At 51.7% G+C, this 16296-nt stretch overlaps 6 protein-coding genes across 6 annotated transcripts; 2 read left to right on the top strand and 4 right to left on the bottom strand.

The window, feature by feature from the left end:
• Positions 1–690: 690 nt before the first annotated feature.
• On the top strand, positions 691–1312 carry Z517_02826 (uncharacterized protein; the record flags this gene model as incomplete). Its single annotated transcript, XM_013431935.1, has 3 exons — positions 691–759; positions 855–1090; positions 1156–1312. The coding sequence occupies 3 exons, from the start codon at positions 691–693 to the stop codon at positions 1310–1312; spliced, it is 462 nt and encodes a 153-aa protein (XP_013287389.1).
• A 249-nt stretch (positions 1313–1561) lies between these two features.
• On the bottom strand, positions 1562–2608 carry Z517_02825 (YjeF family domain-containing protein; the record flags this gene model as incomplete). The annotated part of the gene is made up of 1 exon (XM_013431934.1): positions 1562–2608. The coding sequence occupies one exon, from the start codon at positions 2606–2608 to the stop codon at positions 1562–1564; it is 1047 nt and encodes a 348-aa protein (XP_013287388.1).
• A 551-nt stretch (positions 2609–3159) lies between these two features.
• Z517_02824 (uncharacterized protein) lies at positions 3160–4155 on the bottom strand (the record flags this gene model as incomplete). Its single annotated transcript, XM_013431933.1, has 1 exon — positions 3160–4155. The coding sequence occupies one exon, from the start codon at positions 4153–4155 to the stop codon at positions 3160–3162; it is 996 nt and encodes a 331-aa protein (XP_013287387.1).
• Positions 4156–5022: 867 nt separating this feature from the next.
• Positions 5023–5505, top strand: Z517_02823 (uncharacterized protein; the record flags this gene model as incomplete). The annotated part of the gene is made up of 1 exon (XM_013431932.1): positions 5023–5505. One exon carries the CDS (start codon positions 5023–5025, stop codon positions 5503–5505), a length of 483 nt encoding a protein of 160 aa, XP_013287386.1.
• A 368-nt stretch (positions 5506–5873) lies between these two features.
• Positions 5874–6424, bottom strand: Z517_02822 (uncharacterized protein; the record flags this gene model as incomplete). The annotated part of the gene is made up of 2 exons (XM_013431931.1): positions 5874–6268; positions 6325–6424. The coding sequence occupies 2 exons, from the start codon at positions 6422–6424 to the stop codon at positions 5874–5876; spliced, it is 495 nt and encodes a 164-aa protein (XP_013287385.1).
• A 5858-nt stretch (positions 6425–12282) lies between these two features.
• Z517_02821 (plasma-membrane proton-efflux P-type ATPase) lies at positions 12283–15449 on the bottom strand (the record flags this gene model as incomplete). Its single annotated transcript, XM_013431930.1, has 4 exons — positions 12283–13998; positions 14054–14689; positions 14742–14965; positions 15029–15449. 4 exons carry the CDS (start codon positions 15447–15449, stop codon positions 12283–12285), a joined length of 2997 nt encoding a protein of 998 aa, XP_013287384.1.
• Between the last annotated feature and the right edge of the window lie 847 nt (positions 15450–16296).

Here is a 16296-nt window from a genome sequence, read left to right as displayed (position 1 = left end):
AAAGTGCCCTCGGCCTAAAAATCTTTTCTGTCTTGCAGGTATTCAGGGCGTCCAGTGAGGCAGAGACAACAAATATACCGGTACATTATTGACACACAACGCGAAAATAGCGACAAAACAAGTCTAGAATGTGAGAATCAGAAGATCATGGTGAAAGGAAAAGGTCATTTGAGTCATAAAAACACTTAACTGTGGGAAGCAAGGTCAGCATCAAGCGCTATGGTCGTCTCAAGACTGGGCGTCAACGGTTGGAGAATGGGAGGTTGCTGCCCGACCAAAGTGACGACAAGTCGGTCTGGAAGCACTCCGCATAATAATCGACCGGACTGCATGAACCAAAGTACCCTCGCCTCTGGGTCGAGGAGCATTGATAGGACGCTGGCCACTGAAGCGAAGGTCGTGTCAAAGTGCGATTGGTGTAGGAAGTTGGGAGGATGTTGAGATTGGATGTGCGAGGGCCGGATAAATAGACGGGCCGATATTTCTTGGCGTCATAGAGCTTTGAACGTATAACCGCAGTTTGACAGCCGATGAACATGAAGTACAGTACATTGCAGAACACTCCCTCGTGACCCCCTTCTATCGCTGCAGCATCCGCCGTCATGTCTTTTGTCTCTCGAGGGGCGAGAGCTGCAGCTCGTCCCTGGAGACGTGCAATCCAACAACGTCCACAACGCAGATTTGCTGGACATGAAGCTGGCCACGGCCACGGAGACGCACATCATCATTCTTCTGGAGAGAGCGCTCTCCACGTCGCAGGTGGATCGGGACATGAAGGATTCGGCGTGAGCAGGAGACTCCCTTCAAAGATTTGATGAGGACGTGCGAAAACTGACCACTTCCCGGGTGAACAGAGGGGATTCTACATTGCCATTGGCTCCGTCCCCTTCGCAATTCTCGTCTACTCAATCGCCAGCTCTCCCGGCGACAATGCCCTCACCCGTCTGGTGCGGCAATATGACGCGGGCAAAGAGGTGTTGTTGAGAAAGGATGCAATACACACGACCATGATGGAGCAGGCAGCGGCGGATAGGCAGTTGTTCGCTGCGACACCCACAGATCCCGCGGGTCCTCCTCTGCGACATCAAGAGTACGTACACCCTCTCTGCGGATGACCGCAATCTTAGCATCAGTGTTACTAAACCGGATATCCAGATCTTTCAACTTCGGGTCCCCTTGGAACGTTTCCGCTGGACAAGGCACGGCAGATCTCACGGCGTTGGCTAAATACTACGAAGGGAGACATAAAGAAGTGGAGCAAGAGCGGGTAGAGAGGCTCAAGAAACAGAAGGGATCCATTTACGACTCATAAGCAAGAGTGCCTCCTAGGGAATTTTTTGGGTCGTGGCATTGTACATAAGGAAAGGCTTCCTCCGGTCTGCCGTGGCTGTCTCACAGTACACGAGTATACAAGGGTGACCACAAGCAATGAAGCATCATCATATGACGATTCGTGTTCGTCCTAGCGTGTACTACTGTAGTTGCGTTTCTACAGATCCTTTCCGGGCGAGTTAGCCTTCCCTGGAAGCTTCCTCACCATGCAACGATTGTCAAAAGCTCTTTATAGATTTTGTTTCGGCACTTGCGTCGGGCCAGGCTCCCCAATGAGGGCGAGAAAGGATGCATGCACCTCTTCCGTAAGATCGCTTGCCTGCAAACTTCTCTGGTTCTTCACAAAAGCTCTCCGCGAACACTCTCTCGTGATGGCGCTCCCGCCGAACGCCGCCAACAAAAGCGTTTCCTCTCGACTCATCTCCTCCCCGATGTCCCAGAGCTTCTCGTGATAAGCTTCCCGCCACGCTAGCAACGTGCCTAACGAACCCGTCAAGGTATCACCCTGTCCACCGGAGCGCTTCAGACCACCTTGGAACTCGGAGACAGTGGTATCGATACCTTGCGAGATGTAGTCGACTGGGCCCTTTTGAATAATGCAGACTCCGCCGAGTATCTTGGAAAGCTCCTGGCATGCCTTCTCGGGGTCTCCGGTGTTCTGGTCCATGCCGACGGACTTGGCTAGACGTCCAAACTCAATCACATTGGGGGTAAGAATGCATTCCTTGTGGCCCCGGATCAGGTCCGGATCTGTCTGAACTAGCAGGAGGGCATCTGCATCCAGCACCATAGGGACGGGGGGATTGTGTTTCTTAGCTGCGGCGATGACTGCCTTGACCTGCTTTTGCGTCACGGTATCTCTACCCAGACCGGGCCCAATGACCAGCACGTGCAACCTGGGCAACATATCCAATATTGGTTTGGCGAGCTCCTCTCCCGAAGGATCCTGCTCTTTCTGCGCCTGGGATATGGAGGCCGTAGACCTGAGGATCGGGGACACCATCAAATTTGGCGAGTACGACTTGATGGTCGGGGCAGCCGAAGGTTCGCAGAAGACGTAGGACATGTCACAACCCAGCCGCGCAGAGGCCATGGCGGAGAAATATGGAGCCCCCGTGTAGTCTGCACTGCCACCGATGACGGCGACTCGACCAAGCTGACCTTTGTGGAATCTCTCCAGCATGGGAGGCACCAGCTTGTGGACTTTGCCCAGCATCGAACGCGCCGGCGCGGACATGTTGATCGCAGAGCTGGGATCTTCCGAATTCGGACTCATTTGATGAGAGTGAGGTTAGTAAGGAGACAGAAACAGGAGAACGCTCTGACTGTTTGGGAACGAAGTAGGCGAATGGCCCCGAGTAGCTTTCAGTTCAGGTAGATTGATTGCCGTGTTGTGTTGTTTCTATTTTGTTTTTCCAATTGTTAGATGGGGTGATGTCACCTACTGCACATGCGTCACGATTAATGCAGACGGATGCAGTCTCCGAAGCGAGCAATGGACCTGACCAAAGCTCATCCTTGCGTCTACTTGATACAACTAGGATATCAGGGGTGCATGGAGCAGGGACGTCGTATTTAATGGTCTTCGATTGCTTCATACTGACAGACGGCCTCCAAGAACACATCCAGGTGCCAGACTTTTGAAGTTAACATGTACCCAGGACTGAAGCAAGAGAATCTCACCAGAAAGGAGTTATAACACGTCTCAGAACGCATATCTGCATGATTTCTATCTTCGTGAAGTAGCTCGAGGTATTTACAGCTTCCGTATCTGGGTGGCACGGGTCCTCCCCGTCACATCCTATCATGAAGCCGCTCAGGGTAGTACTATGCTGCTGCAGTCACCTCGATGTAATGGCTAGCAAGGCTAACAATCTGCTCCTCAAAATTCTTGAACTTGATGCCGAATACTTCCTCGGTTTTGCTTGCATCAAATGGCATTGGCAATGAGGGCTGACTGCCACCGAGTGGAAACACTCCTTGTTCCACAGCCTGAGGGAAATGTTTCTTTACAATGTCGATAGCATCGTCCCATTTGACGCCATTCACGTCGTAGTTGACTCCAAAGTTCTGGTTTCCTTGGATTGTAGAGTCCAAGGAGGCAACATGGACGTAAGCAACATCATCGACGTGACATGTAGCCCCCGGCATTCCATTGGGATTTTGCGTCCCTAGAAGCGAAATCAATGCAAGGGCGTTAGATCCAGAGTTAACCGCTGCCGGAGTAGTGGCAAGCTCGTTCTTGCCAATGACGAAGGTAGGCATGATGTTGACCACGGTGAAATGGGGTTTTTCCTCGCTGATGAAATCTCGGGTGCGATTGTAGGCGAGTTTCTTGCTGGCCGCATAGGCTGCGAAAGTATGAGGATATGGTCCATGGGGGTCTGGTTCGACATTCTCAGCCGTGTAAACTCGGGCATCTGGTGGAGACACGGCTGCCACGGAGGAGGTGATGACGACTCGTTGGATCGAGGGCTCTTTGAGAGCCGACCGAAGGATGCTCAGCGTACCCCTGATGGCAGGTCTGATAATGTTGACCTCGTCGTCCTCGGAAGGTCGTGCCAAAGGCGACGCAACGTGGACAACATAATCCACATCCTTGACAGCTTGGTCAAAGGCGCCATCCTTCTCAATGTCGGGCACTATGGAGAAGGAAATCTGATTCAAGTATGGCTCGGTGGACTTGGCAGCCTTGATCTCAGCAGCTTTGCTTTCAGAGCGAACCGCAGCTCGAACTCTGTAGCCTTTGGAAAGAGCCTCGACCAGTGTACGATAACCGATATGGCCTGAGCTGCCGGTCAGAAGGATGAGCTGGGCAGACATGTCGGAAATTTTGTCTCCGAGAACGTGGCAACGAAAGAATCAAAGGCAGTATCGAATGCTTTGGACTTGTCTCGGGAATCGACTTGAAGACTAAAGGAAGAATTCAGAGAACACGAATCCCTTCATTTATAGTCCTTGTCAACGCACAACTTGATCTTACCTCACCTCTTCAATGCTCTCTCCTATGCCTAAACACAAGGCATATCCTCTTGAGACAAATCCACTTTGAGTAATCATTATATTTGTCGAGTGTCTAATGGGTTTTGTGGCTAGGAGAATTGTGCTGTATCAGGATAAAGTACTCGTATACCAAGAGAGTAGGTACGAGTAGACAGTGTTCAAGCCAGCATTCGACAAATCGGAGCGGCAAGACCCATGTCCAATTGATTTGTGGCCTTTGGCCGGGCTGATATTCGGTTGATGCATGTTGATGATCCCGATTGCCTGTTTGCGACTAGAGAAGGATCGACGCAAACTTGAGTAGCAGGATGGTTACTCATCGGAAACAAGGAAGTTGTGGAGGTGGTTGCCACCCAGTTGCAGTTCTCCACGACGCTGACGGCGAGTTCCAAGCAGAGGGTTTTCGGTGCCAGCGGTCTGTCAGCTCTTGATTGTGTGTGAGAAGCTCTTTGAGGTGGACCCGTTGTTATCTCCGCTTGCGCTCGGTGATTTCGCTAGGGTAGAGCAAGAAAGCCAATTTGTACTTCCGCTTACCAACCGCAGTCAGCGTCTCTGGTGAGTGAAACGACGACTGTGCCACCATCCCCTTCTTTGTTGAATACTAAACACACCTAGCCACTGAATGTGGCGCATACTTCCCGTCTTCGTCAACGGCCGTACTGTTACTCCTTACGTTCATCGCCCGACATGCTTCAGCAACGGGATATAGCCCAGCTAAGAGCTTTTCATGCTACCCATTTTGCCACTCAGCCAGTCCCAGACCTGATGACTTATCCGCTGAACGCTCCAGGCCAGACTGAGCCCAGCCATGACGCTGCTATCGACGACGACAACCACGACGAGGGCAGCTTGGGTTATTACGACGATGGCGTCAAGAGGACATTGACGGATAGCCAGATCAAGATGTTCCGCCACTCCGAGATTCAGCGGCTGCTGAGTGAGAGAAGAGTGGCTAGAGCGAAGGAAGAAGCGAAAGCAAAGTCGAAAGAATGTAACAACAGCAGTAGCAATGGCCGCGAATCGAGGAAACGGCGATTCGAAGACGAGCCAGCACCATCTCATTCCCATGTTGAAACTTTGACCTACGACGAAGAGCCAGAAACCGAGAAAGCATTAGTGACAACTACAAAGAAATTTCTGTGGCCAGTTCTCGGGCAGGTTTCTAAGTGACTTACGGTATCATGCCGCTTTTCCTCCTCGCATTTCCAGGTCATCGATACTCGTTTACATACCTTGGAAGGCTCAGAAGTGCTACAAAATTTACGACGATAAAAGCTCTGGAACACGACTTGGTACGTAAACATTACTTTTTGATTCATCCTTTGATTCATCCATGTCTTAGATGATGAGTTCTTGTATCATCCTTAGTCTGAAGCGGGCGTCGGAAGCAGCCTCGGCCTTGCTCGATGATTGCTTTCGACAGCAAACCCCGCCTTGCTGAATCAATCTTCTCTCTGATCGTGATATCTGCCTCCAGTAAAGATCATGAATATAATCTAGGACCGCCGCTGACTGTTTGGCTCGAGGAGACCCTCTCATCATTTGCGATGACAAGCCCTTTTAGGTGATTTTGAAGATGGGCCTGCAGGCTCCGTTGGTGCTTTCCGCTTGGGGGCTCTGGTGTCGTGGCCCGTGGGCCGTCGTTCTGGTTGCCCCTCAGGGATGTTTGGCTGTCCTGGCCCATTTCCCCCCGAGTTATTGCTTGACTGTGTTCCGAAGGACAAAGAAGCCTGTGGGCTTCCTTCAAGCCCTCCGTCGACCGGTGAACGAGGCAAACATAGACCAACACCAACAAGGTCTGTTTCACTCGAAGTAACATGATCGATCTGCATGTTACGATCAGAGTTCTCGAAGCTGTCACTGCTACTGCCACCACCACCGCCACCCGTACTGTGGTCGTCGCCTGGCTCGATCGAGGTATTCCTCGAGCACACTGCATTCCATCGTCAATCTAGACAGCCGAGAGAGAAGGGACAGACTTCCACCCACCATGAGACCAGTCGTCTTTTTGAGTATCACCATCTCCCCCGATATTCTGTACCGGTTCCTCCTGATCACGGTGCTTAACATTCAGTCGGACGGGCTCCATTTTGGGCAATGCAGAATAAATTGTTGCTGAACTAGACGTCTGTTGAGCGTGGACATGGAAGTGTGAGGGATCATTACTGCGGCTGGGCTGCTCATTTTATACTTGAACAACTCCTAATTACCCAGACTCTCACTCCTCTCTTCTTGAACAAGAATCCACACAACGGATTCCAGTAATACACCACTAATTTCTCTTCGTGTGCTCATCACACCGCTACATCAAAACACGATAAGAGTCTACGCCATGCCGACAGACAGCAAGTGAATATGCCAGCCACGCGTGGGCCTTCGGGTGCGTGGACCTTCAGGTGCGTGGGCCTACGCTACTGCATTTCTGCACGTTCCGGTGCCTGTCGCCTTAAGGCGCATCTTACCCCCAGCAGTTTTCGTTGGCGTTGTTCCCCCTATGGTTTCCATTGACACGAGGATATTTCAGACCCAGAAGAACTTCTAGGCCCTTCAGGGGTCCATCTTGTGGTCAAGCCACCGACCGAGCATCGAGAAGTCGAGGCTCCTGAACCACCTCTTGTGGTTACCAGACATGTCTGCCGTCATCACAGTAGCTTTGTGGTCTACCATCTCAGCCTTTTCGTCTATTGGATGGTGGAGCCTGACAGTCCGGATTAGCTAGCTAACAAGGACAGCGTTACAGAAGAAAGCCTCCCCGGCCGACTAGTTTCGGGTCACTTCGTCAAACCTTACGCATGTTCTAACGAGGAGGGACGTGTCCCGTTTCGCCCGGATTTTCTGTCTAGGATGTTGTTTGCTCTCTGTGTTGGCCTCGTAGCGCCACCTCATGCGAACTATCGTGAATCCTCTACAGAAATACCGGCTAGGCTTCCTGGGCCCCTGCTAGATGAGTTGGTCACTGTGACGAGGTTGGGAAGCTTCTCATCGGCCGCAGCAAGAAGGTGATGGGCCCACCTCCCCTACAAACATCTTCGAAGTGGCCGGAGATCGGGCCGCCCCTGGTGCCCAAACCTTACAAACCTGCCTGGCGAAATAGGTCGTTTTGTGGCTAAGTGGAATTTGGCTCTGGCCTCAACGGCTTATGGGACGAGACCACCTTTTCATCCCCGCTCGTTCGCCCGACTAAAGTTACAATATCAGTGTTACAGAGGTTGAACGTTGAACGGGTCATAGTGGTGGCTTCACGATCCTAGCTCCTCGCGATGGAAAGAAATAGAGGCGGTGAACAATGGAATGAGAAGCGCATGCGGCCAGCTGCCAGCACACGTCGATCCAGGTTGCTGCCACGAGGATACAACCCCCTTTTCCCAGGACCGGTGTACTGGTTCATGGTGTCATACCATCAAGCGACTCGAATCAGTCACGACAACCCGGGGATCTACCATGCCAGAAGCAACGTCTCTCCTGATTGAAGGATATAAGGTTGAGAAAGGCGAGGAGAAGCGCCGCGCCCATGCGTTAGGCGGACCGGGATGTCACCCGTTGGTGTGGATTAGCCCTAAATGGTCACTCTGAGGAATGCTATGTACGAGTTAGAGGTACCCGCATCGCCGATGGCTGCATGAATGACTGGTGAGTAATGCTGGAATACTCGACTGCCTGCGACATTTCCAGCTACACAGCCCTATATAGCGCGACATGGTCGAGTCCAATACACTTCCTTTGCTGAGCACAGACTGCGACGGCTTGAAAACTCCGTCACCCGGTTTGCTGGTGGGTGGGGAGGGAGTTGATCAGGAAACCTGGCCTGCATTATCACAGGCGTCGCCTTGATCCTGAAGGTGGAAATTTGTTGGTTATTTCTGTCTCGAAGACGGCTGTTCCCATCGGACCCTCGTGAGCCGAAGAAGCACACAGTGATGTCTTTTCCCTGGCCGATTGAGGGGGCGCGCCCACCTCTCGAGGAACTTCCCGCAGATTCCCTTGGCCTCCTCCGAGACCTGTTGGCTGCCTGTTGCCACTCCGCGGTAGCCCGGCGGTCGTGCCAGAGTGCAGATAAAGTCTCTGCTTCGAATTCCTGCACCGGGCTGAGGCAGAACGCAGCATAGCCCTTCCTCCTTGTCCACCCGTCGTATCGCACGAGTTTGAACGCTTTTCCTTATGCGACGTCGCACTTCAGGAGCAAGTCTTGCAGACCAACTCGTTTGTGTGCGCAGGTATCTCCATGAGACGCCTCAGCGGGTCCAGCTGCCGTATCCTTGCAAGCATCCATGACTTGAAAAGTTAGGAATTAGAGCCCCTAGCTGAGTTGAGTCTCTTGCCACCAAAGCGTGACTCGGCATCACACACTCTTACAATGCTCTTGAACACAGTAACACATCACACATACTTTCCTCTTCTCTACAGCCGCCACAAGATGCTATGAATTCTGCAGACATGCAACCTATTCCCTTTCGAACTCTGATATACTTCTGCCCTACATGATGCAGACCCCCCCTTTTCCTTAACCACTTCACCATCACCACCATCCTACCACCGCACTTTGAACAAATATCACTCAAGGCTACAATATCAACGAGCAGCGTGCCTACATCTGAAATCCAGAATGATACAGCAGGAAAAAGAAGGACAAAGGAGGGAAGATTGGAAAAAGGAGGCATAAGGCTCACCAGATCCCGGTTTCAAACCAGGGGCGATTTGTGTTCTCCCATCACAGTCAATGGACTTTGATGGCGAGGGACAAGTAGTTATTGACTGCTACAGCAGACTGGTATACCGATCTTGTGTTTTTGGATTGTGACTGAGGAATCTGAGTCTGGGACTCCTGCTCATGTCGCACGGTTTCAGAACGAGCCCTGTTGTTGACAACTTGTTGTTGCTGAGTTCCCTGAACACTGTGACCCTTTGTCGTTGTCCTTCTCTTTGCTGAATAGCCTTCACGACGCGTCAAACTAAGAAAATCTCTCTAGATGATACGATCCTACAATCGCTTTCTCTTCTCGACTGCAAGTGCGCACTCCTCACAGACGGAGGAGACAGCAAAATTTGTCGCACAAACAATCCCCTCTGTTGTTGATACCAGATCAACAAACACACCAGACCACTCGCCGACACTCTAGATCTACCCGTCGACTATGATATCTTCGAGGATCTTATTTTGGAACACCATGGATAGGCGTGGATTAAAAGAGCAGGTTGCCAATGGTAGAGCATGGCTTATTCACAAACAAGCCCTCGTCACGGAACCGTGGCGCAGAAAGAAACATTCATAGCGGCAGTGATGTTCCCGTGATAAAGTTCGACAGCACAGAGAAAGCTTTCCAGGTCCATGGATCTTCTTCCCTTTGCTGGGAGACGACAAGGCCGAAATCCCATACAAGCGCGCCGTTTTGATACAGACTTCGAGCTAGTCCGCCCTGCAGGAGCTAACTCCACAGCGCGATATACGCTAAACTCATGTTATCAGATCCACGTCGGCTAGCTATAGAGAGCTGCACGCTCAACGAGCTGTTCTATTGTCTAATTTTGCGAACCTCACAAGGGCCGTCGGGCGAGCGGAAACCCTGTTAAGCCATAACCTGCGCTGAAAAGACTACTCTCACCTTTGGGAGATGCGCTCATTGTCGGGCCCGTTGGATATCGTGTCCGAGAATTCGAGTCAATGCAGCGAGTGCACCTCAGACTCGAGAGCGTGACCAAAGCTTAACGCTCAAAATGCTACAGAGGCATACATTTCCCTAACTAGGATCTCTAAACAAAACCTGAGGGATGACCCCTTTCTGTCAGACGTCAGGGCATTCACTCATTCTCTACTGGTGAGTTCGTTGACCCAGGAATTATCTCCTGTGAGCAGAGTTTAGGGCTATTGCCATCTGAGGATCAACAATTCGGAAGCTAAAAGTTGACCACTGAAGTGCACAGAGCAAAGCTCTAGCGAGGGTCTAGGCTCTTTGCGCCAACAATGCAAGGGGAAATGAAGATGAAAAAGAAACAAAAAAAGAAACCCTTGGGTGCCGAGGGCCCCATTATCCTTGTGTTGATTCGTTTCATTGTATGCGTATTTTCTTTGGCTGCTCAGGTTTGTTGCGTTCTTTTGTTTTTGTTTTTGTGTTTTTCTGATAGGGGAGTCATGCAAGGCTGCAGAGTTTGATACTGCATCTTCTGCCCCCTTTCAAAAGAGGCGTACCAGTGAGGCGCTGGCGCCGCTTCAGGCAACCCAGGCGAATGACTTGCAGACGACGGCGCCTCGGTACGGTAAAGCACCTACTCGTAAAGGGGATCGGGGACCCGTCAGGGGATGAGCAGAGGATGTCTCTCTCTCTCTCTCTCTCTCTCTGTCTCTCATGCTCTCAGCGGCTGTCCAGAGATCGACCGAGAAGAAAGAAAGATGGGTAACTTAGTCGGTGGCTTTCTCCTCCTCCTTGCTGCCTTTGTTTCTTCCCCGTCCCCTTCTCCGCTCCGCCTGCCTTGGCCACAGGTTCTGGTGGTCCCTGAACCCGTTTTCCTTCCCTCGCCACAGAGCGTCGGGACTCCTCCCACCCCGCCGCCGCGCCTCAGTCCCTGCAGAAGCCCACCAACGTTCGGGTCCCGAATGGAGTTCCCGGTTCCTGCATCGCCGAGAGGCTACAAAAGTCGCGGGGGCAGCTTCTCACGGGATGGCCTGGGCGCGGCGCGTCTCCGTCACAAAGGATTTTTCCCCAATTTGTACAGTCCCGGAGGCGGTTGGTGGCGGCGTCGTGGGAGTTATGTATATACATGACTCGTACATATGAACGTGTATGTATGCGTCCTTCTTGACCTGATTTTCAATTCCCCCATCCTCCTGGTGGATGAAGTGGTCGGGATTCCAGTCAGATCGTTAGACTCTGGGACTTGCTTCTCTCGATACACGACGGGCTGCTGCCTCTCAGACGAGTGCTGCCATTACCATTGCCATTGTCAGTTTCTCCTGATGCATTGTGCACTAGGTACTTACTTACCGCGAGGCACAGCAGGACGAGGAGCGGCCGTGATTGTGATGGCATGGGATGTGTGAACTTCGAAGACACTGGCCATCTCAACTGGTACATGCACACTTAATGTACACTAATATTAACCTTGACATCTACAAGTCTCCATCCATCCATGCATCCATCCACGTTTCAATCCAACGAATATATCGGAGCCTGCTTGTTTGGTGCGGTGTCTCTTCTCTTCTCTTCTCTGCCAGTCTCTTTCGACCCGTCTACCCTGTGCAGTGTATGTGTGTCTGTATGTCTACATGTACGTCGCTCGTACTTGGCTAACTACTCTACGCACATCATCATCTATTGTCATTATCATCACCATCAACATCACCGTCGAGTCGACAATGAGGACGTCTGCGAAGAACCCTACTTTGAAAAGAATAGAGCAATACATAAAGAGCGGCACGAGAGACAAAAGTTGTAGCTAGTAATCTCAGGTTCTGAGCTAAAAAAAGAAAACACGGGTTTTGTGACCAAGCTACAAACGACAGACGACATCCGACACACGCACATCGAAGTCGAGAAGTGCTGGGGAACGGGTGGAAGGATCGATCAGGCTGGCTGGCCGGCTTTGTGTGGATTGGATTTTCCCAGTGTTTTTTTTTTTCTCTTTCTTGGTTCTCTTTTTCTTCAATGCGTATGCTGTGGAAGACATACTTATGTCGCGTGTTTGTTCCTGGTTGGATGGATATTTCCCATAGGAAGTTTTTCTTTCAATCCACACAATCACAATCCCATTTGTAGCTTGCACGAACCCATTAGCTCAGATTATGAAATTAACAGAGAAGATGATTTCTTCTGTGCAGTGCGACAGCATCCTCCACCCCATTTTCAGTGCCAGACGCGGAATTAATCTTCTTCTCCCCTGGACAATCATCCTACATCTACTCCTCTGTGAAATAGTTAGCAACAAATCTTCGGTAACAATCGATCGGGGTCAGAACTAACCTTCTTCCTCTCCAGTGGCCTTGCTGCCCAACACCCATTTCGACTTGCCATGCGCATCAGTCTCGTGCTCAAGAGCGACACGGCTGAGGTGGGAAATGATGTTCTCCATAGTGGTATCGGCGTGGCTGCGGGTAGCACGGCCGAGGTTGTCAATCCATTTCAAGCTGGTCAAAATGTAGTAGACGATAGCAACCACGATAGTGACACCGATCGAGTAGCCCCAGATGACGACCACAGTGACAATCGAAGTATCGCGGCTGTAGTTGTCCCGAGTGAAGGCATCGATCGGGGTGGTGAAGAGTTCGTCCCTGCCACCAGCAAGCCAGCCAAAGACACAGAACAGGGTGGAGAGAACGTCGACACCGAAGATGGCACCAACCAACTTCCAGGATGGCCAAGTTTGTCCTCCGCGAGTGACAAAGATGAGCCAGTTCTCAACCAATGAGACTTGAAGGAAGAGCATGAGTTGGACATTGCCAAAGTTCTGCACGAGACCACCAGATGGTAGGTAGAAGGAACCACGCATGATCCAGGTTGAAAGAGCCAAGAGGAAGCCAAGGAAGACCGAAATCACCCAAATCTTGGGCAATTGCCATTCAACGGGTCGCTGTTCGTAGTGGGCATTGTCGTAGGCGACGGCAATGGTGGCCAAATCGGCAAACAAGGCCAAAAAGACGACCAAGTCGGTTCTGATAGTTTCGTTGATGATGATCATGGAAGTGGTCAAGTACACTTCCAGGTGCAAGCAAAGAGCGATACGGTATTGGACGTAGGCCTTCATTCTCTGGAAAATTTGACGTGCGACCTTGATAGCATCGACAATAGTGCTGAGACCGGGGGCCAAGAACACGATGTCGGCGGCAGCTTGGGCAGCTTCGGTTGCACCTTCGACAGCAATACCGCAGTCAGACTTCTTGAGCGAGGGAGCATCGTTGACACCATCACCAGTCATGGCAGTCAAGTGACCACGTTGCTGCAACATCTCGACGACCTGGTATTTGTGCTCAGGGAACACTTCGGCGAAACCGTCGGCTTTCTCGACAAGGTCATACTGGGTAGAGCCGGCGACACCACCGGCAATGAGGCGCTGAGAGTTGTAGACCTTGGTACCAAGAGCGAGAAGTTTGCAAGTTTCCTTGGCGATGGCGATGGCGTCACCAGTCAACATCTTGACGCTGAGACCGAGGTTTTGAGCTTCCAAGATGGTGTGGGCGGTATCCTCACGAGGAGGGTCGAACATGGGCAACATGCCAATGACTTTCCATGGCTCGTCTCCGCGCTTGGACGCAACACCGAGAGATCGGAAACCACGGCGGGCAAAGTCGGCCGCAGTGTCGCGGTAGTGTTTAGCAGTAGCTTCGTCACATTCGGCAATGGACAGGACAGCCTTGGGGGCACCCTTGCAGAAAGACCACTTCTCACCCTTGAGTGTGCAGATGGTGGTGATACGCTTGGAGACAGGGTCAAAGGGCATGAATTTCTCGGTCTTCCAGCCTTGTTGCAAGATTTCACGTGCCTTGGGGTATCTCTTGAGGGTCAGGATGGTGATCTTGTCGATGGGGTCAAGAGCCTTCAAGTTGTGAGAGGACGCGAGCGCAGCCGAGGCCATGAGCCAGTTGACATCTTCGCCCTCTGCGACGTAGGGCTCACGAATGGTCAATTGGTTGGCAGTCAAAGTACCAGTCTTATCAGAGCAGAGCACATCGACACCCTGGAGAGTTTGTTAGTTGCACTGCTAGGGAGAATTTGGGAAATGAGCGACTTACAGCCAATGACTCGATGGCAGTGAGTTTCTGCACAATAGCCTTTTGTTTGGCAAGGTACGCAGCTCCGACGGCGAGAGTGGTGGTGGTCACGACGGGGAGACCGACAGGAACACCAACGATGAGAAGAATAAGAGCGTAGTGGAGCAAGTTGACGGAGCTGTCCTCGGGGGTCGCAATGGGAATGTTGTGGAAGAAACCACCGATCCATGCTGCCAGGATGAAGAAGACGACCAAGACGAGGAGAGCTGTGCCGATCGAGTCCATGACGGCTTTGAAGTGACCTTGGTCGGTAGCGCCCTGGACGAGAGACGCGGTCTTGCCGACGAAAGAGCCGCGAGCAGATTCAGTGACGACGGCGTAGGCCTTGCCTCGCTTGCAGCCGGTAGTGTAGTAGCAGATATCACCCATGTACTTGTCCACGGCCAAAGACTCGCCAGTAATGGCAGACTGGTCGGTGGCAACAATTGAATGGCCAATGTGGTGTTCCTCGTCATCGTCCGAGTCGGTGTGATTTTTTGAGTGATATTGTTCTGGGTCGCTGACCATTTCCTTGTATTCCTCGAAACCAGCTGGGTTATCGAAGTCGCAGATCAGTCGGCATTCGCCGGCAACAACGGAACCTTCTTCGAGAATAAGCTAGGCGAGAATGTCAGTACAATCAGTCGAGCGAGGATCACGAGAAACTCACAATGTCACCAGGAACAATTTCGCGAGCCTTGATTTCTTGGATTTGGCCGTCACGGACAACCTCAGCCTTCATGGCGATGTCACCCTTCAAACTAGCGACGACATCGGCAGCTTGCTTCTCCTGGTACCAACCGACGATGGCGTTCAGCATCAAGATACCAATGATGACACCGAAATCGATCCAATCACGCAGACCAGCAGCGAGAAGGACAGCCAGCTCCATGACTAAGACAGCGTCAGCAATCTGGACGGCTACTCACACGAGGGCAGAATGTATGGGGGCTGTACCGTAGAGAATGGGACCTCTGAAGTAGCCGATGAACTTGAGAAGCATGTTCTCCTTCTCTGTCGCCAACTCATTGTAGCCGCATTTTCTTCGTCGAGCCTCGACCTCAGCAGAGGTCAGACCGGTCTTGATGTCTGTGTTGAGCCATTCCTCGGGGACCTCGTAAAGCTCGCCTGGTCCACCAGTGATGCCAAACATTCTCTTGTAGAAGGGGATCTTCTTGGCCTTGGTGGCGTCGGCGACATCGTCGCCGGAAACTTGAGAGGGAGCTTTGGAGAAGCGACGATCTCGGTAGGTAGAAATGTATCGGATGAGGTTGGCGTACTCGCCCTCATCCTTATCGGGATCCCATCCGTCGGCGAAGGAGATTCTCTCGCGCTTCGGGTCACCGTTCTCGAGGTCCTTGTTTTCCTTTTCCGCCATGGTTCACTGTATGGAGTGGAGAGGTTAGTATGCAGGAAAAGAAAACAAAGAAAGAAGAAAAAGGGACGGCGACAACAAGGTCAGGCGTAAAGACCAAGCTGGAGGAAAGAGAGGGAACAGGATTCTGGAGCTCGCAGCGTGCAACCCCTCTTTAAAGGTAAAAGCAGTTCACCAGATGCGAGCGAAAAAAGAGCAGCCAGCTTCTGATGATGGACCATAAACTCACCTCGACAGGTCCGCACGGATGTGAATGTTGACTGGAGGGTTTGCAGGGAACGAGGGCTCCACCAGCGATCCGTCAAGCCGTCAAGCTGCGATAGCTCGGACAAGGTCCTAGGCGTGGAACCTGGTTGGCTGCTTAAGCTTTCCCTGAGCTTGAGGTCAGCGAGCATGCCGTGTGAGCCATTTGATAAGGGAAGAGGGAAAAGGCGAGGGCGACAACAGTCGGGGCGGCGGTAATGAGACGTGTATGGCTGTACCGGAAAATACGCACAGTGAAAAAGTTTTTCTGCAGACAGAAATTTTGGGGCCAGCTAGCCCGGCCACAAACAGAGTTTGGGATGGGTTTAGATCCTCACTGGTGAGTGGGTGATGCCCACCTAAATCAGCCGGGGGGTTCAGGATGGAGTTACTCAAAGGTTGCAAGGGTGTGGGATCAATGAAGACGAGAGATTGAGATTGGTGCGGATCAATGAGGACCTGAGAGGAACGAGAAAGAAGTGTGAGAAAAAAAGGAACCAGAGTACCAAGCACCAGAATCTCCGCACTTCTTTTTTTTTTTCTTATCGGAGGGAACAGTGGCAGCACGCAGTACAGGGGACGAGAAAGGAAGGCATGCGATTATTGT

This window comes from Fonsecaea pedrosoi, assembly GCF_000835455.1.
Source record: "Fonsecaea pedrosoi CBS 271.37 unplaced genomic scaffold supercont1.2, whole genome shotgun sequence".
NCBI classification, from domain to species: Eukaryota; Fungi; Ascomycota; class Eurotiomycetes; order Chaetothyriales; family Herpotrichiellaceae; genus Fonsecaea; species Fonsecaea pedrosoi.
This window is presented reverse-complemented; position numbering and strand designations above follow the sequence as displayed.